This window comes from Podarcis pityusensis (genome assembly GCF_964106645.2).
Source record: "Podarcis pityusensis genome assembly, chromosome: 16".
Classification (NCBI taxonomy): domain Eukaryota; kingdom Metazoa; phylum Chordata; class Lepidosauria; order Squamata; family Lacertidae; genus Podarcis; species Podarcis pityusensis.
This window is the reverse complement of record NC_138041.1, coordinates 14,770,374-14,797,392: the sequence shown is the minus strand read 5'-3', so window position 1 is coordinate 14,797,392 and position 27,019 is coordinate 14,770,374. Positions and strand designations below refer to the sequence as shown.

The following is a 27,019-nucleotide window of genomic DNA, read 5'->3' as shown; positions in this document are numbered from 1 at the left end:
GTCTCAACCAAGACTGCAGAAAGTTTGCTCTAAATGTCTAAGGGTGGTACATAAATGTGGCATCAAATAACTCCAACATTTAATTACGGGATTGTACTCCCTCCTCACATGCCACAATGCATCAATATTGTATTAATACAGTAGCTTAGAGGCCAGGAAAAGCGCTCTCGGGTATACACATATTTATGTACTGGTGCTTTTGGGTGCTTCGTTGGCTTGGCTGAGCCTAGATCATTCCTCCGGCAGACTTGCACGTGTACCATAATCCCCTCTCACAACAATAGTGTGCAGGAATGGGTGCCACTGGTTGCTTTAAAAAAAATAAATAATCACTTGATTTTCTGTGTCTAAATGGCCAGTCTGTGTGCTGGTGTGCGCTGTTACAGGCTAAGCCTTGTGCAAACTTCAGCTGAGATACAGAAAGCCGGCGCAGTGGTTTCACAGCAGCTGAACATCCTTGTTGCTCATCCTTGCCTATGATGAGCTGGACTTAAGGCATTGGCTCCAAAATCTATTCCTCAGCGACCAAGTGCCAAAGATGACACACAGAAGCAGAGATTAGTAAAACAAGACCATAAGGTTATTTACAGACATAATGTTGGGATGGCATATGGGGCCCAGGATCCTGCTGTGGGGCAGCCAAGAGTGCTGGCCAATGTCTTGTTCTCCCAGGCCAGTGGATAGGAACTGGAAGTAGTTACCATAGCTGGCCAACAGAGAAAGGCCACCCCAACATGTGCATTTCTGGTAGGCCCTGTACCCACCCAAGGCCCCTTATACCCTCCAATATTTCTCAAATTAAAGGCAAAGTGGGACATTCTGGGATCAAATCAGAAACGGACAGCTTCTGTAAATCTGGGACTGTCCCTGGAAAATAGGGACATTTGGAAGGTCTGTCTTATGTGGTAGGTAATAATCTTGTTTAGCTATGATTCCATGAATCTATGAGCAGGGCGGGAGAGGGGTGAGGCAAAGCATATGTCACAACAGCTCGGCCTGCTTCTCTCTGCTTGATGAGATGCTCCAATGCCCATCATATTGACATTTCCCACTTCTGCTCCACTGAGCCAAGCGGGGTGGTTAAATAATCGAGTCAGGCAGGGAGAGACTTGGCAGTTGGTGCAACAGAGTGAGCCCAGCGGAGCCCAGTTTTCCAGGATGAGCGCCTCAGCCATCCGCCGAAAGTCCTACAAGAGAGCCCAAGAGGAAGCCGGGCTGTTCTCCCCCGTCCACTGGGAGGGCGACAAGGGCAGCAACGGAGACGTTCCGGCTGGGAAGCTGCAGGTCATGGAAAAGTTCTTCACGCCTGTCCGGCAGACCAAGGAGAACAAGGGGGCCTCCTCCTCTTCCTCCACCGACTTGGGGCTCAGGGACTGCAGCAGCTGCCACCAGCAGTGGGCCGAGAGCCGGAGCGGCCACTTCTCCACGCTCTCGTCATCCTCGGCCTCCTCCACCTCGGCCTCCTCCTCAGCCTCCAGCTCGGCCTCGTGGTCCTCTGAAGCCAGCCTGGACAAAGAGGCCTTCTTGCTGACCAGCCCTCGCTACCACCCCCAGCACTCGCAGTCCTGCGTGGACCTTTCAGGAGAAGCCAGGGCCTTCCGCCGCAGTCGGGAAGAAGAAATGGCGGAGTTTGAGGACGAGGAAGCTCCCGGCTCCTTCAGCCGCTTGAGGAAAGGACAGAGCAAGAGTGCTGACCGGCTGGGCAACCGCCATGGCCTGCAGTCGCAGCCTGGCCAACCCGACGGCGTGGACAGACACCTCTACAAGGCTGCCAGCCTGGAGCGCAGCCTCGCCTTCAGCGAGCAGGCGGAAATCCTGGCCCCGCGACAGCCCCACTACGCCGGGGCTCCAGCGCCAAGCAAAGGCATCTTGAAAAACGGGACGGTGGCCGGTGGTGACTGGCTGCGGAAGGCCAAGTCCATTGAAACCATCACTGTGCGGTCTGTAGGGAAGGAGCCTCCGTCTGCCCCCGGGCCTGCTAGGCCTCTCCAGAGGGAGAAGCAGCCCCCAAACAGCTTGGATCTGAGCGCCCCCAAAAAGCCCCCCGTCACGGAAAGGATGAAGCTGGTGGAGGAGAAGCTCCGCTTCTCAGAGTTCCTGAACGAGATCACCCAGCAGGTGATGAGCCCCTCCAGCCTCAGTTCGCTGGGCTGGAAGCCCCCAGAGCCCTCCCTGGCCAGCAAGGCCCCCAGCACCGACGGGTCAGACTCGAAAGGCTCCAGCAGCAAAGGCAGCTCCCCAGGGTCCTTGCTGGAGATGGCTGAGGCGAAGGCAGAGGCAGCGGCAAGGAGGAGGACGGGGCAGGCCGAGGCCAAGGCGGACGCCCTTCCCAGCCCCCACAGCCGACCCCAAGCCAGCCTGGCCTTTGGCAGGGCCACAGATGAGGCCAGTACCAGTCCGGAACTGGCGCCCTTCACTCACTTGCCAGCTAAGCTGGGGAGTTTGCCTAAGCTGCCAGGAGAGGCAGCCAAGCGGCCGAAGAAGCCCAGCGAGGCCAAAGGTGGACACGGGCAGGAGGCCAAGAGGCTGGAACAGCCCCTCAAGAAAGCAGAGAAGGGCCTTCCCACCGGAGGGACAGCCGAGAAAGCCAACCCTCTGGAAGAGCACGAGGGTGTAGCCGCGAAGAAGAGGATGCACAACAGCAAGGTATGGGGGCCTGGCAGGGGCCTGTGGGGTTTCCTCCTCGGAGTGCCTTTCCCTGCCAACCTGCTGCCCCACACCATTAACAAAACCCAGGTGAGCTGCCAAAGGCTCACACCTTCTAGGCGGCCCATTAAATCTCAATGATGGAAAAGCACTCTGTACATGTTCAGTCAGGCCACAGGGTCTGATAACCTGAGGTCGAGCCGCACAATTTAGGAGGGACTTGAACTTGTATTTCCTGTGCATTTTCAAAGGCCACACACTATGTTTTTCATTTGGCTAACTAGACAGCACAAACCTTTAATGGCACGTGGCCTTACCCGGCTATGTTCTGATCCCTTTTCATAAACCTATGGGGAGGCCGCACTTGGAATATGGCGCCCAGTTCTAGCCATCGCATCCCAAAATGAATACTTGGGAAGGTGCAGAAATGAGTGACTAAAATGATTAGAGTGTTTCAGGAAGACCCATTTGTGAAAGGCTAATTTTTTGGGTGGGGGATGAGGAAGAGAAGACTACAGGTGGGGGAACATGATGGAGACTTTAAAAATCATAAAGGTCTCTACAATATCCTTTTTGATGTGAAGCAATCAGTATTCTGCATGTAGCTGTATTGGATAACCACTCTATAACGTTGGCTCATTGGTCCCAGAGTTCCCAGATTTGGGGCAGGGCATGTCCAAGTTGGGAAGATGCAATCCTATTTCTCCTCTAATGCATAGGAAAATGTTTCTGGAGTTGGGGACACTGACTCATCTGGTAGGTTTGTGTGTTTAAACCTGCTGTCACAATCTTAAGTGGTAGTATCTTTGCTTTAAAGAATAATTTAAAAATGAAAGTATGGAGATTAATTTTCCCTTTTTTTATCTCCAGGAGCTGCTGGCAGAGGCAGAACAACCTGTGTGAGTATGCAAATCAGCAGTTGGTTGACCCAGGGTCTTCCTCCAGGGATCATCTTCCAGCACCTATCCTCTCCCTTCATGGGGCAGCAGTAGCAAAGCAGGGAGCCAGTGGTAAAAGTTCTACCTGCTTTGCGGTTGCCCTGGCTGCTGCTCCCTTTCTTGCTGCTGCTGCTTGCTTAAGACACTGCAGCTACAGGTATCAAACCGCCTACCACCTGCAGAGATTTTGATCCTCTGCTGCTGTTCGCTAGAATTGCTTCTCCATCTCATGTACACACTCCCTACTGTCATTACAGGCCCTCACAGGAGCCAGCATCCCCAGCGCAGAAGGAGGAAGCAGATGCCAAACCCAGAACGGCTCAGCGAGACCTGCAGAAAACCTGGGACGAGCTGGACGCTCTAAAAGAAAAATTCAGCAGGTGACGCGTCAAAAGCACAGCGGTCAGGGCTCATCCTGTATTCAGGATTTGTGAAAGAGCTTTTTCCAGGCCAACCTGCGTGTAGCGGGGAGGAGTTTGCTCTCAAAGTCCCGCCCTTTGGGGGAGGAGCAAAAGATGCTTCAATTGGATTAATGCAACCAATTGATATATTAATATATAGAGTAATTTTGTGCAGGACTTTGGCTCAGAGTTTTTGCTGTCATGACTGTATTTCCTTCCTTTCAGGCTTCAGGAAGACTATTCCAACACACGCCTCACTAACCAGCTGCTGGAAGACAGACTTCAGATTATTGTAAGGGAAACGTTAAAAAACCGAATGAATAAATTTGGTTCTCGCCATTATATTATACATACTGGCAAAAAGCAAAAATACATCGCCACTGGGAACTATACCGCTGTGCTATGTCAAAACATGCATGAAGTTATCAAGATGATGGTTCCTTTTTTAGCAGCCACACGTCCAGCTGTTAGTGAGAAAAAGATTCTCACCACCCTGCCTCTTTAGAGTAGCAGCTCCTAAAAGTATGGGAGACGAGTTATATGGTCAAACTAATGGATCTTGTTGGAAGAAGAGAAGGAATATAATTATTTTTTTGAAAAGCGGAGCTTTTTTCCTTCTTATTCTGGAACCAGTAAGTTCAGAGCTCAACCCAGTGCCCTATGAATAAGGTTGTAAAAAGAGAAGACAACATTGAGCCCCACTGAAATAGATGCACAGCAAGACTCACTTAGGCCCATTTATCTTTGTGGGTCTATTCTAGATGGATCCACCCCAATATGTTTAAATACATAGCTGTTTTTGCTTTTTTATTATTATATTTTATTCCCTCTGCATCCCTGTCCCCCTTACAGTAACTGGCCCCTAGGCTTGTCGCAAGAAACGTTCTTAAATTACCGTACTTATTTAATTAAGTTACACTTTGCAACACCAATTAGAGTGTATTCTATTTGTATTATTATGCCTTGCTGCTCTCTCTGTCTCTCTCTCTTTCTGGCCTCCTTTGCTGACTTGCCTCCCCACCCCATGCTTTCCTCACAACAGGCTCAGAGCATGGCTGAAGAAAAGCAAACTTTGAACCAGCGGATCAATGAGTTGCTGGAGAGGCTGATCAGTGCCCAAAACACAATTTGCACCTTGGAGAAAATTAACGTGAGTACTTTGATCAACGTACTTTTTTTGGGGGGGGGGGGTGAGGAGAGAAAGGTATAACAACAGAATAATGGAGGAGAACTTGAATCATGGGAGGTCCAATTTCCTCTGCCCCACTACTCTAGCGGGGGAAATTCAGAGTGCGAGACTATTCCCAGCAAAAGGCTCTTGAAATTCTACTTCAAGACCTCTAAAGGAGGAGAGCCCAGCACCCCCCAGGTTAGGTTGATCTCACTTATCCATCAAGAGGTTTCTCCTACTGCCCTCTTGCTCCTCTTTTGAAACCTCCTTAGATCTAGTCCTGCCCTCTCTCTGGGGCAGCGGAGAAAAGAAGCAGCCTTTTCCCACTGCTGTGTGTGATGGTGCTGCTGGCAAGAGCCCTTCCAGTATTGTTGCCCCAGTCTTCTCTTATCCAGTTCCTTCAACTTTTCCTCATTTTCCATACAGGCAGCTCCCTGTTTATGCAGGTCTTACGTTCCAAGACACCGCACACATCTGTGAAATCGCATATAATTGAAACCCATTGAAAACCCCCGCAAACAAACCACTCCATCCCTATCCCACCCTTTTAGTGATATTTCAGTGACTTCAGGATTCAGCGTGATGCGTTTATACACGGTTGTACACATCTTGAATGTGCATAAACCGCTCTCCTCCAAATCTGTTCCACTTTACAGGGGCAAACATTTAAAGCATATCCTCAAGCTACAAGACCTGCTGGGATTTTTTTTGGGAGGGAAGGCTATTACCTAAATGGTCCGAATGGTCTTTGCTCTCTCTCCACTCACAGATCTCAGGGCTGCTGGCAAAGCCCAGCCTGGAAAAGCAGCGGCGCAGTGGGAAGGACGAGTCTCCCTCCGACAGCCTCTGCTCTCTGCACGTTCTGGATGTCGCGCCCCCTCCTGCTTTCATGGATGGCGCCTCTGATACGCAAACCACCCCGAACCAGTCCGACTCAGCCACTGAAACCAGCAAGCTGGGCTGCAGCTCCGAATCGGACACAGCAGCCGGGCCTAGCGAGGAGAGGAGTCTCCTGCTGAAGTACGAGGCGGCCCTGGTGGCACCGTCCCCAGAAGGGCTAAAGAGACACAGCAAGAGCCACACCCGGGCCACAGCCTTCATCCCCTGGAAGCAGAAGTCCACCACGTTCTCAACGCAAGACACGAATTCGACAGAAAGCGAGTGCAGCGGGGAGGAGGAAGCAGCCCCGCTTTGCCCCCTCCCAGCCCCGCGCTTCCTATATTTGAGGCAGGAGGCCCTGGTGGCCCCGCCGGGGCCCAGCAGCCATTTCCCAGCCTTGCCCACACTGCAGCCAGAGGTCTTTGAAGCAGCCCACCTGCCTTCCCCCACCAACCTGCCGCCCAGTGGGAAGCTTGAGGAGATGGTGCCAGAAATGAGCAGCTCTGAGAGCTCTGAGGATGGCGAGGTCTCCTGGAGCCCTGGCTTGGTGGAGAAGACATCAGGAGGACCCCACCTGGATTACCAGTCGGCCCAAAAAATGCTTGACGGCCTGCTGCAGAAGAGCCGCCGGGGGAATGAACCACCCAAAGCGGGCAGGTTGGAAGGCTTCCGCTTAGCTGGTGCCACAGAGGGGAACGGAGCAGGCGGGGGGCTCCCTCACTACCACCAGCAGCAGCACCAGCAACACAGGATCCGTTACTACCAAGAGTTCCCGAGTCCTGAGGAGGGAAAGAGCTACCCATGCCCCCTGGGCACCAAGGGGGCAGTGGTGGGGCTAGAGGCCAGCGATGCTGCACAAGATTCTACATCCCTCTGAGATGGGATGAAAAGAAGCCGCTCCCTTAGCCATGCCATACTTCCCACCCCCTGCAATCCACGGGACTGTCTTTCCTTACTCAGTGGTGAAGAAAAAGCACTCTGCACGTGACTCAGATGAACTTTCTCCTTTAGGCTTATCTTCATATGAATCAGGGCCTGAACCAGGTCCTGAGCTAAGCTCCTGGACCCCATGGGAACCTTGGCCAGCCCCTTTCCCACCTCTCCTCCAGGTGTAACTTTTGGTTGTAATTCAATCCCCGTTTTGATTTAAAAAGCATCAGCAGCAGCTAGCTTATATTAAATCTCTGTCTTGTAGTTTGGAAAGTTTATTTTAGTGAAGAGGAAATCTGATGATGTGCTTCTTCTTTCGTAACAAATGGGGTGCAAGTTTATTTACAGCGTGAAGCACGTCACACTGAAGTTCAGACACATGAGAAGCAGTCACCTAAAGGACAATTCACTATTTGCATTCAGAAGTGTGTGTTGTTGTTGTTGTTTAAAGATAATTCCTGTAAGGCAGAGCTTTCCAAACTTTTCATGTTGGTGACACTCTTTTTAGACCTGCATCATTTCGCGACACAGTAATTCAGCTTTACAATGGTACCTCGGGTAACGAACTTAATTCATTCCAGAGGTCTGTTCTTAACCTGAAACTGTTCTTAACCTCACGGGGCTTCCCACTGCCACCACACCACCGGCGTGCAATTTCCATTCTCATCCTGGGGCAAAGTTCTCAACCCAAGGTACTACTTTCGGGTTAGCGGAGTTTGTAACCCGAAATGTTTGTAATTTGAGCTACCACTGTACTAGCAAACTGGAGGTTAAATGAACGCATTCATGTGACACATCTACACACTGCAGCTGAAATGCTAATATGTCACAGTTTAGAAAGCTCTGCCGTAAGGGCTTAGTATGGCAAAGAGTGATCTAAATTTCTAACCAGGCTTTTACCTGTAAGCATTGTATCAGGCCAGCACTGTTCTTGTGGGTTTTCGCTGGGTGGTTGTTAGCTTTTGAAGCCTATGAACTAGAAAATGTATAAGCAACTAGAATTCTAAACAGGTCATATGGGTTTACCATTCATCTTCAACATTTTCCCACCTCCTTGATCAAAAGAATGATGGCTCAAAATAATGCCTTCTTGGGGAAGGTACAGTTCGGAATAACAGGATTTAAACTAAAATTAAGTGACAACTTAATTTTAATTTTCTATTGTGGAAGTCCTGGTGGAGTATTTTTCTTTTATTTTCATCCCTCAGATGTACACAGAACCGGCAAACTATGCGACGACAAACAATACTGGGCAGCAATCTGATAAGCATGTGTGGAGCACTTAAGATTGCTTTTGTTTCTTTTCTGCTGTGCTTCTCGTAAATATACATAATTGTTTGGAAAGGAAATCTGACTTTAATGTAAATAAATTTATCAACACAAGCATATTAAAATTAAATCAAAATCAGTTAAAGGCTGGGTTTTTAATTAATATACTGGAGAGAGAGAGAGAAATATATGACTTCTGAGCATAGTGTCATGTTTTATTGTTTATTATAGCAAGCCTTCACGGTGCTAGAAGCCAGAGGATGCCACTCGTATCCCTAAGCACAGCAAAGTTTGTCCACAGGCATAAGCTACACAAGCATAGAGGAGCCTCCACATCCAGAGGCTTTCTACCTCTCAGTAAACGAGTTGTTCCTCACCTGGTTCTTCCCCTGCCCTCCAAGAATAGGATAGAGGCGGTGAAGAAGGATGTCGGTGTCTCCCATCCCTCTTCCCACCTCTGGCAAGGGTGCCCACCTCATTCTCCGGGAACAGAATTGTCTCACCCGAGCCCTCCTCGAGTCCTCTCCTCCCACTCGGGGGTTTACGACGTCCCCGAGGGCACTCACTGATATCTCCCGAGAAGGGCGCTCGAGGTGTAATAAGAAACAGACGCCGATTCTGCCTTAAAAATAAAAATATCCCACTCCCCTGTCTCACTCAATGGAGGCGGTGGGGTAGACTGCTGCAGCACATGGGGGCTGCCTCTGGGCAGATGCCGCGTGCTCATGGAGCTGGAGACTTGGAGCGCAGCGTCCGCCCGCTCTTGAAGTCCTGCCATCGCCTGCAGGTGGACTGCGCTGAGCCATGGAGGCTCCAAGCAGCCCTTCCAAAAGAGAGACTCTGGGAGAGGGAGGTGGCCGGTTTGGAGTGTGCTGCTTAGGAGATTCCCCCGTTGGTGTGTGTGTGTGGCGCCCTCTGCACATGCTCTACGGTACCTAAGGAACCGGAGCTCCGCGACGGCGCCCGCTTGCAGCTGCTCCTCCGGGATCGCTGCCCTCTGGAGAAAGGCGCTGCGGGATAAGGTCGGGTGGAAGGGCGCCATCTTGAAGCTGCAGGGGGCGCCGCCACCGAGGGCACTAAAGACGCCATCTTGCGAGAGGCACCAGAGGCGGAAGTGAATCCTCACAACGGGAAAGGCTCAGGCTGCTCTTGTGTGCAGTCCTCTGGGTGTAGTCCTGGCGAAGTCAACAGAAAGAGCACTTTCCCAAGAGTACCCTTTAGCTTGGCCAGGAATGGGGGAGAGATTTGAATCAGTTTGCAGACCAGCCTCACCCATGAGCTGTGCTTTTCTTCAAGAGGTCCTCAAGGGCACCTCTTTTCTGTTGTTAAAAAGTGTGGCAGTTACTGCAACAACTTCATACTGAGTACCAGCACCTATTTTTCTAGAAAGAAAGCACTGCCCATGAGCATACCCTCCAACATTTCTCTAATCAAAATAGGGAAACATTATTTAATAAACATAAACATAAACTTTATTATTTATACCTCGCCTATCTGACTGGTTTGCCCCAGCCATTCTGGGTGGCTTCCAACATATCTAAAAACATAATAAAACATTTTAACTACTTAAAAAAAACTTCCTTGTACAGGGCCACCTTCAGATGTTATCCTCCAACACGTCTCCAATGAAAATAGGGAAGTCCTAAGGAAAAGCGGGACATTTCTAATAATAATAATAATAATAATTTATTATTTATACCCCGCCCATCTGGCTGGGTTTCCCCAGCCACTCTGGGCGGCTTCCAAAAGAATATTAAAATACTATGTTACATCAAACATTAAAAGCTTCCCTAAACAGGGCTGCCTTCAGATGTCTTCTAAAAGTCTGGTAGTTGTTGTTCTCTTTGACATCTGGTGGGAGGGCGTTCCACAGGGAGGGCGCCACTACCGAGAAGGCCCTCTGCCTGGTTCCCTGTAACTTGGCTTCTCGCAGTGAGGGAACCGCCAGAAGGCCCTCGGTGCTGGACCTCAGTGTCCGGGTAGAACGATGGAGGTGGAGACGCTCCTTCAGGTATACTGGACCGAGGCCGTTTAGGGCTTTAAAGGTCAGCACCAACACTTTGAATTGTGCTCGGAAACGTACTGGGAGCCAATGTAGGTCTTTCAAGACCGGTGTTATATGGTCTCGGCGGCCACTCCCAGTCACCAGTCTGGCTGCTGCATTCTGGATTAGTTGTAGTTTAATTGTAGTTTAGTTGTAGTTTATTTCTGATTTGATCCCAGAATGTCCTGCTTTTCCTTAGTTTAGGATGCCCCTATTTTCACTGAAGAAATATTGGAGGGTATGGAGTTATCCAACCCCCTGAGCCGTCAGAAGGCAATCCTGTATAGGGAAGTTTTTTTTAATGTTTAATGTTTAGTTATGTTTTTATATATGTTGGAAGCTGCCCACAGTGCTGGAGTGACCCCATAAGATGTGTGGGGTATGAATAGTAAAATTATCATAATGGAATGGGATGTCCCTATTTTCATCGGCGAAATGTTGGAGGGGATGTAGAAGTATCTGTGTAATTAATATGTTTCTGCCCCCATGGGTGCTTTGCCTTGCATACACTGCATTGGCCCTTTGAGTGTAATTGATTCTTATTGTCAACCAAAACACCAATCCCGAAGTAATTGTCTTTTTAATTAGTGGTTTCTTTTCCAATAACAACCATGTAAATAAAGCTTTCCCACGGTAGCCAAACACCTGCCCCTTACGTAATCCCTTGCTCTTTTTAGGAGCCTGTGAAAAGAGCAGAGGCCCAGGAGAAATTAAAGAGTAGCTGTGTGGATGTTTTTGTGCGTAGACATTGTGTGTGTCTGTGTGTGTGTAGATGCATATATAGTCAGTCAACACACAATAAACAGATTCAGGCCTCTTTTGCAATTTGGGATGCTGCAATTTCTTCAAGCTCCCTCAAAATCTGTTGCATGTTAGGGCATCACAGGGATGAATTAAAGGATTCCTGCAATCCAGAAAGCCTCTTTCTTATTAGAAAGCCTGTCCCATCTTTGCCCATGCAGATATTTGGAACCTGTTCTGTGCCTGGTAAGTCTTTTTTTTCCCCCCCAGTTGCCCCCTATACCAGCACTGCTTTTACCTGCCCAGAAGGGAAATTTTGATCATATCGTGCACCGATTAATTCCCCTGGATCTGAAAGCTTTTCTCCTTGTTCTGCGGCAAAAATCCACTCTTACTTGCTGAATTGGATCTTATCAGATGTACGGGAAATCCGAAGAGAGATTTTGCTTAGCAAGCTTCTGATTCAGTGGGTAAGATCAGATTTTCCAAAGGCATAGCCATGGAACAACAAAAGGAGCTCTCATACACCTGGGGAATTTATTGGTATAAAATCCCATCAAAATACAGAGCAAGCAAAAGTGTGAATGATCCCTTAGTTTATGCAATTCAAGTGGATAAACTTTTTTAATAAACAACAATTTTTGGAAAGGGGAGTTAGGAAACTGATGGGAAAATACACTAAAAAGTGTGGAATTCAGAAAAAGGCATATAACTTCTGAACAAACAGAACCTCCCTGCAATCAAATCAGAATAAAAACTTGATAAAGACAGGATCTTATTGGACCTTAACACAAGCTTTGTGCAGGCATATCTGGATGAATATGCAAGAACTAGTAATGGGAGGGGAGACTAAAATGACCACTAGAAGTGGCAGGTTGTTTTCCTCTGTCTGAAAAAACAAGTGGGAGTTGTTGGGTTATTCAGTGTTTAGATTTCTGACTTAGATTTGGGGAAAAAATAATAGGTTGGGTTTTTTAAATATTGAGATTATTGTTTCGTTTCAGATTCAATTACAAGGCTTTAGCATTCAAAACTGCTTGGAAACTTCAAAACAGCTAACTGCTCGTCTTGGGTAAGCTTTGACTCCCAAGGGCTTTCCCATAAGTTGGCCTACGCGGAGAGAAATCCAGAAAAGTAGGTAACCTCGCCTGTTGTATCCAGTTGCACAGTGATCCTCAACTTTTGTTATGGCATTCAATGATGTCTTGGAGTCTATCGGAGGAGTTGGCCGCTTCCAGATATTGCAAATCACCTTCTTGCTGATCTCCGTCTGCCTCATTGGTTGCCACAACTTCCTGCAGAACTTCACGGCCGCCATTCCAGACCACCATTGCAAGCCTGTGCTGCCCACCAACCAGACCTTGCCCTCTAGCTACACCCAAAGCACAGCAGAAGGGGTCTTGCTGAAGGCACCTGTTCCCATAGACCAGAATTGGAAGCCGGAGAAGTGTCTCCAGTTTGCCATGAGTTGGTGGCGTCTATTGAGCCCAAATGCGACTGTGGAGGTTGGGGACTCTGCCACACAGGTGCACACCGAACTCTGCACAGGTGGATGGGTCTATGATGTGAGTGTGTTCGAGTCTACCATTGTGACAGAGGTGAGCTTTCTTCATCATCAACAAGAAATGAAAGATGGGAGGGCAGTTTTAAAACACAGAGTGGCAGGGATATAAATTAAACATTCCAATAACAAATGAAGTAACTCGTTTGGGGTTGTTTGGCTTAGATTTAATTTTTAAAAGAGAATATACAGTATCTATCATATTAAGATCATGTCTAACTGGGGAAGAATTAGTATTAGACCCTGCAGTAGTACCTTTTGGCTATTTACGGTAAACCCTGCCATTTTACAATAAGATCTGAAAAGGGCCTCTTGTTTCTAATGCGTTTGTTATGTTCGCATTCTGCTTTTCCTCAAAGGGGCTCAAGGCAATGGGGGTTCCGTTTTATCTTCACAACAACCCTGTGAGGTAGGTTAGGCTGAGAGATGGCAACTGGTCAGAATTCTCTGCTCTGTTTAATTCCCACAATAATCCTGTGGGGTAGATTATGCTGAGTGATATTGGATGGAGTCAGGATTTGAACCCTGGTCTCCCAGATCCTGCTCCATTACTCTAACCTACACAGTTTCTGTTTTGCAATGGATAGCTTGGGATGTGGTTTGGATGGTGAAATTAACACATGGCTGTTGAGAAGGGTCAACAGGAAGATAACTGATTTATTTTAAAATGGAGTTTATTATACTGTATTGTGGAATGAATAGGTACAAGATGGCATGCATGTAGCCTTGTGCTTTGAGTTTTTAATATTAAAAGATATTAATCTTTAAAAATACAGATTTTATGCAGCTAGCATTGATTATTCCTTTGCAGTAGGAAGATTAAAGGAATAAGACTCACATGATGCTAAGTCAAATATGTGTGTGTGTGTGTGTGTGTGTGTGTGTGTGTATTGCAGCCACAGAGAGAAAATTGACACAGTTCTCCTCTCTCTCCCTTCCAGTGGAATTTGGTGTGTGACCTACAGAACCTGAGAGATGTAGCCCAGTCACTCTACATGGCTGGTGTGCTGGTTGGGGCTGGGGTGTTTGGAGTCTTATCGGACAGGTGGGTGGTTGTTGTGATGAATGTTAGGTGAGTAGGGTTGCCAGACCTCCAGGTTTGACCTGAAGTCTCCGGATGAGGGGATGGGGATTGTAGTCCAAAAACAGCTGGAGACCCAAGGAAACTAAGACCCAGCTAGATCCTGTCCCCATAATTCACCACCAGGCAATATATTAATTAATGCATCCTACTTCTCCTTTTTTGGGGGGTGGGGACAGGTTTGGCAGGCGGAAACCTCTGATCTGGTCATATCTGCAAATTGCCATCGCTGGCACCATCACAGCATTCCTGCCCAGCTTCAGCAGCTACTGCGCCTTCCGCTTCCTGGCTGGCATGACATTTTCAGGAATCATGCTAAATTCTCTGTCCTTGAGTAAGTAGTTTGGTTTGCTCCAATTCAAATTTAAAGTGTGGATTTTGCAGGGAAAGCTCAACAACTCTTGGCAATGACAATGGGTAGATCACAGGCAGCCTTTTGGGAGTCCAACTAGATTTCAATGTGTGTTTGTGGGGTGGGGGGGTGACAAGAAATTTTCCACACCGGGTGCCACCTGACCTTGCTACGCCGCTAGGCCTATGCCTGGAATGAGTAGAGAAGTATGGATAAGCCTCAGACAAGGCACTATAGATACAAATGTCCTTTCAGCTTTATATCAGCAGTCAGCCTATGGTGCCTGGGGTTTTCTGCATGGAAGCCAAACGGTTGCATGTGCCCATAAAAAAATGTTCATCCTGGTTTTTACTGCAAGTCCTTTTAACAGTTTCTTTTGCTTCTCTCCTAGTTCTGGAGTGGATGCCCAACAAGGGCCGGACAGTGGCAGGTGCCCTCTTAGGTTATTTTGTCACCTTTGGGCAGATCGTCTTGGCAGGAGTTGCATACGGAGTCAGAAACTGGCGCTGGCTCCAACTCTCCGTCTCGGCACCATTTTTCATCATTTTTGTCTGTTCATGGTAGGGGGTGATAGTGCCAAAAACGACTGTGGTATGGCTTCGGTGTCTCTCTCTTTTCTGCTCTTGTAGATGTGGCAGCCATTTTGTGTTAGGCCAAGACCTTATGGCCGCCATGTCTGATGTTCAGGCAGTGTGTGCTGTGCCTTATGTAGACAAAATGGCACCATCCACACCTAGGAGGATGTGTCAACAGACTTGGTTGGCAGAAGAACAAAACAAAGTATATAGTGTGTATGTATGTGGGCTGGGGAGCAGGGGGAGGACCACCAAAACAGGCCAGAGAGGCCATGGAATGCAGAGTGCATTATGGAAGAGAGGAGTAGATGTTCCACCTGGGAGGATGGAACGGAGTGGCTGGAAATGTGAACAACACTCCGTTACACAAGCTTTTTTCTTTTTCTTCTAATCATCCCCCTTGTTAATAATATCTATCTATCTCTGTCTTGTCAGGAAACTTCCAGAATCACCACGCTGGCTCCTGCTTCATAACAAGGCACAGGTAGCAGTCCAGAATCTGAGGAAAGTTGCCGCAATAAATGGCAAAAGCAAGGAGGGAGAGAAAATTAACAAAGAGGTTAGCCATGAGATCAACCAATGCTTTAGTTTTTTGTAATAATAATAATTTCTATAATAGGAGATGAGCAAATATGATATAATAACATAATATGTTCAGTTTTGCTTTTAGTATTTAAAGCCCTAGGTGCCACGAGTCCCATGAAGACTTTGTGGAGAGGCTGGTCAAATGAAGAAGAGGAGTGGGGGCAGGTTGGAGAGTTGCAGGGGTCCAACTCAGGGGAAGGTCCCAGCAACAGGCACCTGGTATTTTTGCTTTTAGGCAGATGTTGAAAACATATCTTTTTCAGAGGGCTTTCCCTGAAGGGTGACTCAGACGTTTTATATAATCAGTGTAATTTGATGTAAAGTGGCAGCTGCTAGTGCAGCAAACTGAGGCTTACTTCTCATAGACCGACCCTTAGCAACGCCCTCTGGGCAAGAGGGAGCAGTAGAGGCTCTAGACAGCTGGGTTTAGCTATTTCCCCCCACAGTGCCACAGAGGGTCACAAGCCAGAGCATTCTGGAAATTAAAATGGAGGCCTGGCATTGCTTAGAGGGAAGTTTTAAATGTTTGACATTTCATTGTTTTTATATTTTGCTGGAAGCTGCCCAGAGTGTCTGGGAAAACCCAGCCGGATGGGCAGGATATTATTATTAGGCTAGGACAGAAGGTGACAGGTATGTTGGGGTTCAACTTGAGACCACCAAAGCCTCAATCTGCACTCTTTCTTCTGGATTAAGGCCCCTCCCTAGGCCTGCCACATTCCTTCCACTCATTTTCCACCGTCTTGCACAGGTATTGCATTCCCACATGCAGATGGAAGCTGCAAGTCTGAAATCCCGGCGCACTGTCTTTGACCTGTTTCGCAGTCCAATCTTGCGGAGGGTCACCTGCTGCCTCATGGTTGTCTGGTGAGTGCAAGAGGACCTCTGTTGTTTTTATCTGAAGAGGGAAACGGTAATTGAATAGAGGAGACAAGTCAAGGATTGCCCTTTCTTTCCTCTTATGCTTTGAGCCTCTTCTCAGAACACGGAAGTATGATGGCAACTCAAGAATATATGAGGTGGTTTATGCGTTAAATACTACTAATCATAGTAATTTTGTATTGTGCCTATTACATTGTAATAAGCAGGTAGAGGCTGTGGAGCTGCTGTTTTTTAAAGGGCCGCATTTAGAACAGCTTAGGTGCTTTGTAAGTGCTGAGTTGTAGCAGCAGCAGCAGCAGCAGCAGCAGCAGCAATGATCACTCATTAGTAGCAGTAGTAATAATAATAGTTTGTGCATAATATGCATTGCTGACACCCAGCCAGATGGTTGGGATATAAATAATAAAAATATAATTATTAATAATAATTTTTAGTTATTATCCATCATTGCAGAAATCCAGCCTTTAAATTTGCAACTTAAGCTTGCTTCCCACTCTACCTAGGTTTTCCAGTTCCTTTTCTTATTACGGCTTGGCGATGGACGTGCAAAAATTTGGCCTGAACATCTTTGTGGTGCAGGTGTTGTTTGGAGCGATCGACCTTCCCGTTGTGCTGCTGTCCACCCTTACCATGGTCTTCATCGGGCGGCGCCTTACCATGGCTGGCTTCCTATCCCTCGCTGGGCTCCTGGTGTTCGTCAACATGTTTGTGCCAGACGGCAAGTTGCTTTATGGGTTCATGAGCTGCATCTGCTTGGATCACTGATGCTCCATGCTATGAGTTTTCATCAAAACATCAGAAAGAGTCTGGCTGCTGGATCAGGCCAGTGGCTTATCAAGGCCAACCTCCTGTTCTCACAGTAGCCAACCAGATGCCTAAGGGAAGCCCAAAGTAGCACAACTTCACCGAGAGCCAGTGTGGTGTAGTGGTTAAGAGCAGTAGACTCGTAATCTGGGGAACTGGGTTCGCGTCTCCGCTCCTCCACATGCAGCTGCTGGGTGACCTTGGGCTAGTCACACTTCTCTGAAGTCTCTCAGCCTCACTCACCTCACAGAGTGTTTGTTGTGGGGGAGGAAGGGAAAGGAGATTGTTAGCCGCTTTGAGACTCCTTAGGGTAGTGATCAAGCAGGATATCAAATCCAAACTCCTCTTCTACATGTGATCCACAGTGAGTGGCATTCTGATACACACGCCCTCCAACGCCGGAGGTAAAACACAGCCATGGCTAGTAGCCACAGATAACCTCCAGGAATTTGTCTAATCAGTTTTCACATGAATATTGTGCTCAGTCCATCCTATCAACCTGTGAGCTGTACTGCTGTCACCCTTGGTATCAGCCATGCAGTGTTGCGGCTTGAGCAGGGGTACCATCCCAGTTCCATTGGGCACACATGTGCCCTTAGAACTATTCCTTGGTTCCATAGGGTCCCTGCCCCCTGCTGAAATTAGGCTTGAAAGACGCTTCCATGGTAGCCTATAAAACAGGTTGCAGTGTCTGCTTGTTTGTGGGTGTGTGGGTGTGCTTGTGGTGCCCAGAGTAGTCTCTCCGGGTGGCAAATATGCCCACAGACTCCCAGGGTGCACCGCGGCTGAAGGGGGAACCAAACTCTCTTCAGTCCTAGACCACCGCTCACTGTGTGACCTCAGGCTACACACCCTCAATCTAATCTACCCCACATGGTTATTGTGAAGTTAAAATGGGTGGGGGTGGGGGGCTTAAACTGAGTTCCTTGGAGGAAAGGCAGCATATACTGTAGTAAGATAGGAAGATTCCTCAGACTGAGCCCAGGCCATTGGTCCATCTAGCTCAGGGGTACAGAAACATTTTCAGACGTAGGAACACAGTCTCTTCTGAGCATCCTCTTGTGGAGCTATATACTAGTGATGGACAGGGCCAGATCCCAAAGTGGTTGGAGCAGTCACTGAGAAATTTGCCCTTGTACAGTAGGTTTGCTAGCTTCTTCAACCACACACCTCTCTCTCCATCCAGGAAAATAAGAAGCATTATTAGAGCCCAAGGTCACATCCCAGCCAGGCAAAGGGAGGTGGTTGTGTGTCCTTCCAGTGCTAGTTTTACTCAGAGCAGACCTACTGAAATGAATGCCGCTAAGGTAGTCAGGTTCACTAACTTTAGTGGGTCTGCTCTGAATAGGACTAGCCCAATGAATTTTAATAGAATTTTATAGTTTGTTGTAAAGGAGCAATATATGATTTACACTGGTGGGGGGGGGAGTATTATTTTTCTGTTTTCTTTTGTGTGAGTACATGAGGGGTGTGTGTGTGTGTGTGACTGCCTGTTCGATAGGTCAAAAAGACAGTTTGTTGTATTTATATTGTGACGGCCTATGGCTGTAAACAACAAGGTTTCGTTCATTCTATATATTTCTCCTTCCTGCAGAACTGCAAACGTTGCGTACAGTGCAGGCAGCACTAGGGAAAGGGTGCCTCGCCAGTTCCTTTATTGGTGCATATCTGTATTCTGGGGAACTCTACCCAACAGAGATCAGGTGAGCAGCTAGTATCATCTAAACCAGGGTTTCCCAAACTTGGGTCTCCAACTGTTTTTGGACTACAACTCCCATCATCTGCAGAACCAGTGGTCAGGGATGATTTCTGCCAGATAAACGGCCACAGGGTTCAAGCAGCTGGTGTTTAGAGTCTTATAAACCCCAGCGTTTCTTCTTGCCAGGCAAACAGGCATGGGATTTGTGTCCATGCAAGCTCGTCTCGGAGCCATGGTTGCGCCCCTGGTCTACGTGCTTAGGGATTCCTTTCCTGTCCTGCCACCAATTATATTTGGAGCTGCTCCCCTCCTTGCGGGGGTCTCTGCCTGCTTCCTGATGGAGACGAGACATTTACCCCTCCTGGAAACCATCGCAGAGATGGAACGCAGGTAAGTTTTCTTTCCCATCCCTAATAGGAGTTGAAAAACGATTAGGATGAGACTCTGACCCAAAGAGTATTTTCATGCTATTTAGCATGTATGGAGGAGGGGGAGACCATTTTCAGTTTGAGCACCACATTCTTCTATGATCAACCTATTTTTTGGGGGGGGCACCTGTCAGCAGTTGGCAAGGCCAAAGGCAAAAGTGAGCAGAGCAATGGATGCAAATTTCACCTTTATACAGTAGGGTGGTTTCAGTAACCCGCTGTTGTGGTGAAGGACAGATAATTAATTAATAGCACACTGTCCATAACATGAAAATTATCATTGCGCTAATCAATATTCTGGTTTTGTGTTCCTTTAGGTCTAGAAATGTATCTTCGATGGAAACAGTAGAAGAAATTTGCCTCCAGCAAGTAGAGAGATCTCTTTTCAAAGAATCCGTTTAGCACAGCAATAGCGCTCTCTCTCTCTCTCTCTCTCTCTCTCTCTCTCTCTCAGAAAGAAGCCCTTGACAAACCACACATTTCTGGAAAAAGTGACTCAAGACTGGAAAAGGGTAGCATTAAAACCAAGCATCTTCCTTTGAGAGAAGACTGGAGAAACAGGAGGCTGATACTTACGTAGTTCAGGGATCGCCAACTTTTTTAGAACTGTGGGCACAGTTAGATTTTTGAGTGAAAGCTTGGGACCACCCCCTCTGGTGGGATATAAATGTAATGATGATGATGGGAAAGTCTGGTGTAAGATTCAGTTAATCCAAAATTAAATGACTTCTTTTTACTCCACTTAATTTGTAGAATTCACTTGTTCATTGAAATGTTCTTTAGCTGGGAGCTTCCCCCGTGTGAGACTCAAGAACTTTTTTGTTTGTAAGCGCAGACATCAAATTAGATTTAAAAACCTGCAGAAAGGTTATATGACCCGCACTCTTTATTGATTTGTTTGGGGTGGAGACTATACAGCTTTAGCCCAAACTTTTTAGTGCATCTCCCTCAACACTTTCCTAACCAACAAAAAGTGTGTGATGTGTTTTTTAAGTGGAATTGTTGTACCCAAACACTTTAAGAAGAAACACTGTGTCAGTAATAAAGCCCTGTGGTGCCATGCAGGTCAGACTTTGGGAAAGAGGTCCACGGTCCCCATAACAGACTGAGCAGGAGGGCTCCAAAAAGGAGAGTGGGCAATTCACCTCATTCAGAAGTAAATGAAATAATACACATTACCATCTAAATAGCACTCTCCGCAGTCTAGAAGTCCATTAAGGACAAGATTCTTAATTACCCAACTGCACCACTGCTGCTATTTATTTTTTTAAACAAATCCTTATCTTTATTACATTTTAAAAAGAGAAAGAAAACATGTATTGCTGCTGTCAAAATATTATACACTTCAAAGAAACAAACTGACACAACGTAAGATTGGCAGTGATAAAAATACTAAAGAACGAAAAAATAAGTAATTGAAACAAAGCCATGCATTTCCCCCCTAAAACCCAAAAGCCGATAAATCAAGACCTCTACATATCCAAAACCTATCTATCGGGCAGATAAGTTTGTAGGTACTAGGACCCTCGTACCTACAGGACCGCCTCTCCTGGTATCTCCCACGAAGGACCTTAAGGTCCCTAAATAACAACGCTTTGGAAGTCCCAAGTCCCAAGGAGGTTAGATTGGCCTCAACCAGGGCCAGGGCCTTTTCAGCTCTGGCCCCAGCCTGGTGGAACGCCCTACCACAGGAGATCAGGGCCCTGTGGGATTTGACATCTTTCCGCAAGGCCTGCAAGATGGAGCTGTTACGCCTGGCCTTTGGACTGGACTCAGTCTAACCCCCCCTCTCATTTTTTTTTTTTTTTATGGAACCCCTTATATGGGATTTTGTATTGAAGGGAGAGGAGTGAAGAGGTGGGGGAAGGTAAAAACTCCATCGTGCTTTAGCTAACTCCAGCTAACAATTGTCTTAGCTATGCAAGATAGCTCTGCGGGCAGGTAGTGGGTTTCCTGTCTAGCGTCCTACTTAGCTGAAGCAGAAGAGCGAGGCTCGGCAGGCCGGTAGTGGTTTTCCTCTCTGACTTCTCACCTCAGCTGTGCAAAATGCAAACATTTATAACGCGAAGCAAACAATATGCAAAGGTGGGGGAGGAGGGCTTAGCTAGCCTAATAAGGTAATAAAGTGTATCTCTGCCTGTTGATTGGGGAGCAACTGGGGGCCAAGCTTGCAGCTTCAGTATAAGAATGCTTGGAAGACAATAGGGGGCGGCCAGTCTTTGGAAGCTATTCCACTGGCTAACTCTGCGCAGATTTTGCAATAAACCTTTTTCTCTGTGGAACCCACCCTGGTGTATGTTTGACTCCTTCATGCTAACAGCAAGGGCACGAGGTGACTGGATCCGGACCCCTTAGGATCAGATATCCTAACAGTATATAAATTTTCCCTCGGCTCTTTTTGCTGGCCCATGTAGCACCAGCATGGATAGTTGGCCCCGGTGAATATTTGATGTTTTCTCCCCTTATGGCTTTGATCTATGGGCTACCACTAAAACGAGGCTGCATTTTAAGCTGTATTCTGATTTTTATTTCAATCAACTGTTTTTTTTTTATTGTTTTTACTGTATTCATATTCAGTGTTAGCCGCCCTCAGCCCAGTCTTGGCCGGGGAGGGTGGGGTATAAATAATTTATTATTATTACTATTATTATTACTGTTATGTTCCCAATGTGAGAATAATCCCACCGTACTACATTTCAGGGTTGTTGTGGACCACTCTCACAGCCTCAGCCCAATCGGCAACGTCCATCATCAGCCACCATTCATTAATTGATTAAGTCAAAATATAGCATTAAAGACAGAGAAGGCTTTACCATCTCAAAGTAATGGGAGGTATCAGAATGATACCGATGATGGCCTGTTATTTAATTTGGCAGGGAATAAAAATACTTGCGTTTATAAAGAACAAGGGCTCTGTTTATTCTGGGGCAGAAGGGGCGGGGCGAGGGAAGGAATTACACGGCGCAAGCCAATCAAAGCCATGCAAAAGAACCCTTCTTTATAAAGCAGCCGTCCTTTTTTCACTCCGCAAAGCGTCGAAGGGTATCCCGGCGTTCTTAGCCACTCTAGGAGTTCCAAGCAACAGCAGCAGCAACGACGACGACGACACATCTCTATGCTCCTCTGCAACCTCCTCCCATTCGTGTAGAACTGACATGCGCCCATTCAGGAGCTGAAGCTCCGCCCCCTCCCGCTCTTTCCTGCTCTTTCCCTCTTCTTGCAGGCGAGGAAAGTGGCGCCGTAAATAACCGAATAGCTGCGCGCTCCCCGCCTACCCCGCCAAGAAAAGTGGCGGGAAAGGAGGTCTGCGATGGCGGCGCTGGTAGTTGAGGACGTGTTGGCTGAGCTGAGGCTCTTCGGGCTGGACTTGGAGGAGGGTGAAGACGGGGCTGCCCTAACCGACAAATGTGAGCCGCGTATAGAACGGCGAAGGCGATAAATTGGGGGGGGGTATTTACTAGGAAGGGCGCTAGTTCTCATTGAGGAGCTTTTTATTTGGAGGGGGCTTAATTTGGGATAAGCAGGCGGTTGCCTATGTGGGGAAGAGCGGTGGACTTGGGGGGATTTCTGGGGGATGGAAGAAGCGTGGAGAGAAAGTGGGGAAAGAAGATATGGGGAAAAGAGGGAGGCGGATTCAGAGAGATGGGCAGTTTTAAAAATGAGACTTGCCTGGATCGAGCCAGAAGATCCGTCTAGCCGAGGATCCTATTTCCAGGAGTGAGCTGCTGTATATTCCTCTGGGAAAGCAGGGCCTGAAGGAAACGGTTGTTTGTTCTCTGTACCTGGTCTTCAAAGGTAGACTGTCCCTGAATGTGGAAGCTCAGTGTGACTCTCGTAGCTGCTGTCTACAGGAGAATGTGGCTGTGAGCTTTGCCTGTTTGAAATGCTGCCCCTTAATAAATTGTTTTTGGCTGGCTTTAATATCGTTGTAACCCAGCCCTGGGGCCTTATGGTGAAGGGTTGCCTTCCTGAATCAGACGACGGGAATTAGGGTTGAACTGTTAATGTGTTTTAAATCTTACATTCAAACAAATCCAGGAAATTTGCCAGGAAATTATTTTTATTGTAATACTTGTAAATATTTTTTTGACATTTCAATGAAATACAATGTAAAAGATTTCAATTATTTAGATTTTAAGAAAAACAACAAAGGTGCTAAAAGTTATAAATATATTTTTAAACTTTGATTTTAGATTTCACTAGTATGGTTTCTATTGCCCATTTTGGACTGGATTGTGTGTATTCTGTTCACTGATTACATGAGACAATTTCAAAAACTGGAAAGTTTTCTGCAGAAAAATCTAATGGTGGAAATTTTTCATCGCACTTCACTGAGGTGGATCTCGCTGTCTGTTAGAGGGATGTCCTTGAGGAACTGATAAACTACCGCTGTTTAATAACTCCTCTCTCTCTTTCTCTCTTGTAGTGGTGGAACTTTGCACGTTGTACAGGTTGAAAGAAAACGAGATTGCAAATGAAATAATTGCTTTTGCTGTAACGAAGCAATTCATTAAGCTTACGGCAGAGTCCCTGCACATCTTTGAACATGAAGTAAGTGAGCTTTTGGAAGGAATTGCGGTAGATAGATGTTTTGATTTGCCTATTTGAGGTAGATCCACTATAAAGGCAGTTCCGCTATGATGCATTCAGTGGATAGAATGATATATGGAGCATAGGCGGCAGCCCCTACCCTCTGAAACTCCCTGCCTATTGATGTTAGGCAGTCTCCTGGGCTGTACTGTTTTTGGCACTGGCTGAAAACTTTTAGAATGCCATCTTGCATGCAGTTTAACCGTGTACAGTGGTACCTCGGGTTACATACCCTTCAGGTTACAGACTCCGCTAACCGAGAAATAGTACCTCAGGTTAAGACCATTGCTTCAGGATGAGAACAGAAATTGTGCTCTGGCGGCGCTAAAGTGGCGCTTCAGGTTAAGAACAGTTTCAGGTTAAGAACGGAGCTCTGGAAAGAATTAAGTACTTAACCCGAGGTACCACTGTATGTTCATTTTAAAACAGCAGATTTTACTTTTTGATACATTTCATGTCAATTTGTTTTTAATGTTTTATGTTGTGACTGTTTTGCTAGAGGTTGCTGCCCCTGCCCACTTTGCTCGCCTACCCACCCCCCTTACTGATACCCTTTAGAGCTTGATGTTAGAGGTGCAGAGCAGAAAGGCAGGGAAGACTACAAAAGGCTTTGACCATCTCATGCTGTCACTGCCCCCTGGTTGATTAGGAAGAGTCATCACAGCACACGAAGGATGAAGGGAGCCAGGATCTGCTGGGAAGCAGTGGATCCTTAAGCGGGGCGGGGGGCGGGGAAGTGGCCAGTAGCAGTGCTGGCCAGCCTATGGATCCAGTCCCTTGAGTCAGGGTCAGCGTTCGAAATTTGCCAAGTGCCAGGCGCATGGGGAAAAGGTTCTTGCTCAGAGAGAGATGCTCTTTCCATTTCTTCTCTGTTCAGAACAGAAGGGAGGGTGTCATCCAATGAAATGTGGGCATGTTTAATGGGACTTGCAGGAGGAGCAAGCAGTCTTTTCATCATTGCTGATGTTTCGGACAATATTTACGGGTGCCATAGCAGGTACTGATGCACATAGCAGTACCCATGTCTGCCTTGTTGATCCCGGCTAAGCCAAAAGTGCTGTGATGATGGGAGGTGTTAGCTTCCCGGGGGTTTCGACTGCTCGTGCTCTTCTTTCAGGTGCTGCACAAGCGATCCACGAAACCGCAGAAGAGGAAGGAGAGCCAGTACCCTAGAATCAGAGATGTCAACAGCATTCAAGAACTGTATCCTCCCAAGCAGCTGAGCATGACTCAAACGGAGAGGTCCTTTTGAACATGGCAGCAAAACGCCCTAGCGGTAAACCTAATCAAATGCAAGCTTTGTCTCTCTGTACCCCACTGTTGTCTTCTAATGTTTGGGTGAGAGAAAAAAATCTAATTTTAAAAATGGGGTGAATTGGAGCAATTTTCCCTTTTTGTGGTGGCTGCTATTATGGGGTTCAGCCCTTGACTCTGATTTCAGTGTTCTGCCTTGAAATAGGCACACTAATACTGAAGAGGAGAAGCATCTAAACATGTGCAAAGCGCATTTCGCCAGCGTAACCTATGTTGCACACCCATGTAGTCTTCTCCACCTTGTGCAATAGCACCCCATGGGTCGTGGACCACATCTGCCATCATGCTTTGTCGCTGGCTGTTCCTGGGTGGGACTGATGGGGGTCAGACAACCAGTGAGCAACGATGGCTCTTGTGTAATTTTAGCTCATGCATTTTCGGTGTGCGTTTGGCTCCCTTGACTCTTCTTAGTCTCGATGTAGAGGAGGAGGAAGAAAACCTTCTAGATACCTACACGTCGCCATCAAAAGTAAGTATGTGGAAGGGAGGAAATTTTGAAGAACATGTATAGGAACGAGCTCACAACGCATCTTGCACACGTTAGCTGATGCAGGAACATTGCAACTTAGAAAGCTGTGTGCACCTGTGACCTTCTGCATTCAAAGACAGTGCCTTGCCTCTGTGCTATCTTTATATCACATCAGACTATTTCTCTATCTAGTCCAATGTTTATCCTCTCTGGCTTGTGGGAACTCTCTTAAGCTGTCAGGCAGAGACCTGCTTTTGTGCTGGGACAAATTTTGTATGGTATATTTGTATTTGCATTTTATATTGATTTGTATCAATAAGAGCACTACTGGGGCAAGGCAAGGGCACATCTAGAAATCCAGCACCCAGGGCTGTATCCAACTAAGTTCTACTTAGAGTAGACCCAATGAAATTAATGGGCTCAAGTTAGTTGTGCTCATTAATTTCATTGGGTGTCCTCTGAGTAGAGCTAACATGGGGTGCAAACTTCTCTCACAGTGGCCAACCGGATATCTATAGCAAGCAGAACCTGAGTGCAACAGCACCAACAATTGGTAGCAAAAGACATACTGCCTCTGACTGTGGAAGGAGAACTTAGAGTAGCTATTGTGACTAGTAGCCACTGATTAGCTGCATAGAATCACAAAATTGCAGAGTTGGAAGGGATCAACTTCAGCAGTGCAGGAATCTTTTGCCCAACGTGGGGCTTGAACCCACGACCCTGAGAGTGAGTCTCATGCTCTACCAACCTGAGCTATACCGACTCAATAATTTGTCTACCCCTCTTTTGGCCCTTGCTGCCTTTCGCTGGAGCAAATTTCCTAGTTTGTGTGCTGTGCAAAGGACTTCCGTTGTGTGTCCTGAATTTTCTTCACCTGGGACTGGGAGACACCTTCCTCTGAGACCCTGGAGAGCTACTGCCAATCAGAGCAGAAAACAGCCGGCCAGATGTTTTTAGTTTAGTCTTTCTTTAAAAAAAAAAGGCAAGGAAGGTGAGAAAACACAAACGATGTACAGTGTAGAGCCAGTTTTTCTCCCCCTCTCATATAACACTAGAGCCCAGTGATGCTGGATGATGGGAGATTCAGGACAGAAAGCAGGTAGACTTGTGAATCTCCCACCTAAAACACTGCAGAGCTTCTGCCAGCCAGTGTAGACAGTACTAGGCTACATGGACCAATGTTCTAACTCCTGTGCTTCCAACAAGGCTCTCTGTGAGGCTGAGCTGCTCTACCCTTTACTGTCTTGCAGGGATCTCAGAAGCGGGTGATAACCACACCGGAAAACCCGCGTTCCAAGCGGACTCTCTCCAACTGCAGTCCCCGCCTGGCCTTCTCCCCCAGCAGCTTCTCGCCCAGGTATGCCTTGACGCAGCCCGTAAATGTGTGGCCCACCTCTTTCTTTGATTAGCCAGCGTTGCTTTTCTGAAGGACTCAGAACCTGCCTCTTGTTCAGAGATGTCAAAGTGTCCTTAAAGAAGAGGGCCCATTCCGGCTGCTGCACAAATGCATTGCAGCTGAAAATGGACCCATTTCTGGTGGAGCTTTGAGGTGCAGCAAACCAAGTCTTGGTACAGTGGCTCAGTAACTGCTGCTTTCACTTTGCTGGTTGACCGTGATGCATGTCTAGCTGTGCCGATCCTTGGGTTGATTTGCCACATG

At 47.2% G+C, this 27,019-nt stretch overlaps 4 protein-coding genes across 10 annotated transcripts in view; all 4 read left to right on the top strand.

Annotated features, from left to right (window-relative positions):
* Positions 1-1,158: 1,158 nt before the first annotated feature.
* LOC308464804 (uncharacterized protein) lies at positions 1,159-4,258 on the top strand (the record flags this gene model as incomplete). The annotated part of the gene is made up of 3 exons (XM_080984393.1): positions 1,159-2,646; positions 3,517-3,964; positions 4,211-4,258. The coding sequence occupies 2 exons, from the start codon at positions 1,159-1,161 to the stop codon at positions 3,547-3,549; spliced, it is 1,521 nt and encodes a 506-aa protein (XP_080840519.1). The 3' UTR covers positions 3,550-3,964; positions 4,211-4,258.
* On the top strand, positions 4,178-8,373 carry LOC308465465 (uncharacterized protein). Of its 2 annotated transcripts, XM_080985413.1 has the most exons (3): positions 4,178-4,277; positions 5,028-5,135; positions 5,926-8,373. In XM_080985413.1, exons 2-3 carry the CDS (start codon positions 5,037-5,039, stop codon positions 6,910-6,912), a joined length of 1,086 nt encoding a protein of 361 aa, XP_080841539.1. In that variant the 5' UTR covers positions 4,178-4,277; positions 5,028-5,036; the 3' UTR covers positions 6,913-8,373. The 2 variants fall into 2 exon arrangements, with proteins under 2 accessions (XP_080841539.1, XP_080841538.1); XM_080985412.1 differs by lacking the exon at positions 4,178-4,277 and having other exon boundaries at positions 4,902-5,135.
* A 3,366-nt stretch (positions 8,374-11,739) lies between these two features.
* LOC308465705 (solute carrier family 22 member 20-like) lies at positions 11,740-20,251 on the top strand. 6 transcript variants are annotated; one of them, XM_080985816.1, is made up of 11 exons: positions 11,744-12,091; positions 12,189-12,617; positions 13,522-13,625; positions 13,841-13,995; positions 14,405-14,573; positions 15,024-15,147; positions 15,925-16,040; positions 16,559-16,773; positions 18,454-18,562; positions 18,745-18,948; positions 19,304-20,251. In XM_080985816.1, the coding sequence occupies exons 2-11, from the start codon at positions 12,207-12,209 to the stop codon at positions 19,386-19,388; spliced, it is 1,692 nt and encodes a 563-aa protein (XP_080841942.1). In that variant the 5' UTR covers positions 11,744-12,091; positions 12,189-12,206; the 3' UTR covers positions 19,389-20,251. The 6 variants fall into 6 exon arrangements, 5 of the variants coding, with proteins under 5 accessions (XP_080841945.1, XP_080841943.1, XP_080841942.1 ...); XM_080985815.1 differs by having other exon boundaries at positions 11,744-12,617; XR_013980544.1 differs by lacking the exon at positions 15,925-16,040 and having other exon boundaries at positions 11,740-12,617; positions 18,753-18,948.
* Positions 20,252-22,174: 1,923 nt separating this feature from the next.
* POLA2 (DNA polymerase alpha 2, accessory subunit) overlaps positions 22,175-27,019 on the top strand; it is a 30,504-nt gene continuing 25,659 nt past the window's right edge. The window contains exons 1-5 of the mRNA XM_080985590.1: positions 22,175-22,393; positions 23,413-23,537; positions 24,694-24,779; positions 25,302-25,359; positions 26,610-26,716. Of these exons, the coding sequence (XP_080841716.1) occupies positions 22,297-22,393; positions 23,413-23,537; positions 24,694-24,779; positions 25,302-25,359; positions 26,610-26,716 (473 nt within the window). The 5' untranslated portion in view covers positions 22,175-22,296. The remainder of the gene's footprint in view (positions 22,394-23,412; positions 23,538-24,693; positions 24,780-25,301; positions 25,360-26,609; positions 26,717-27,019) is intronic.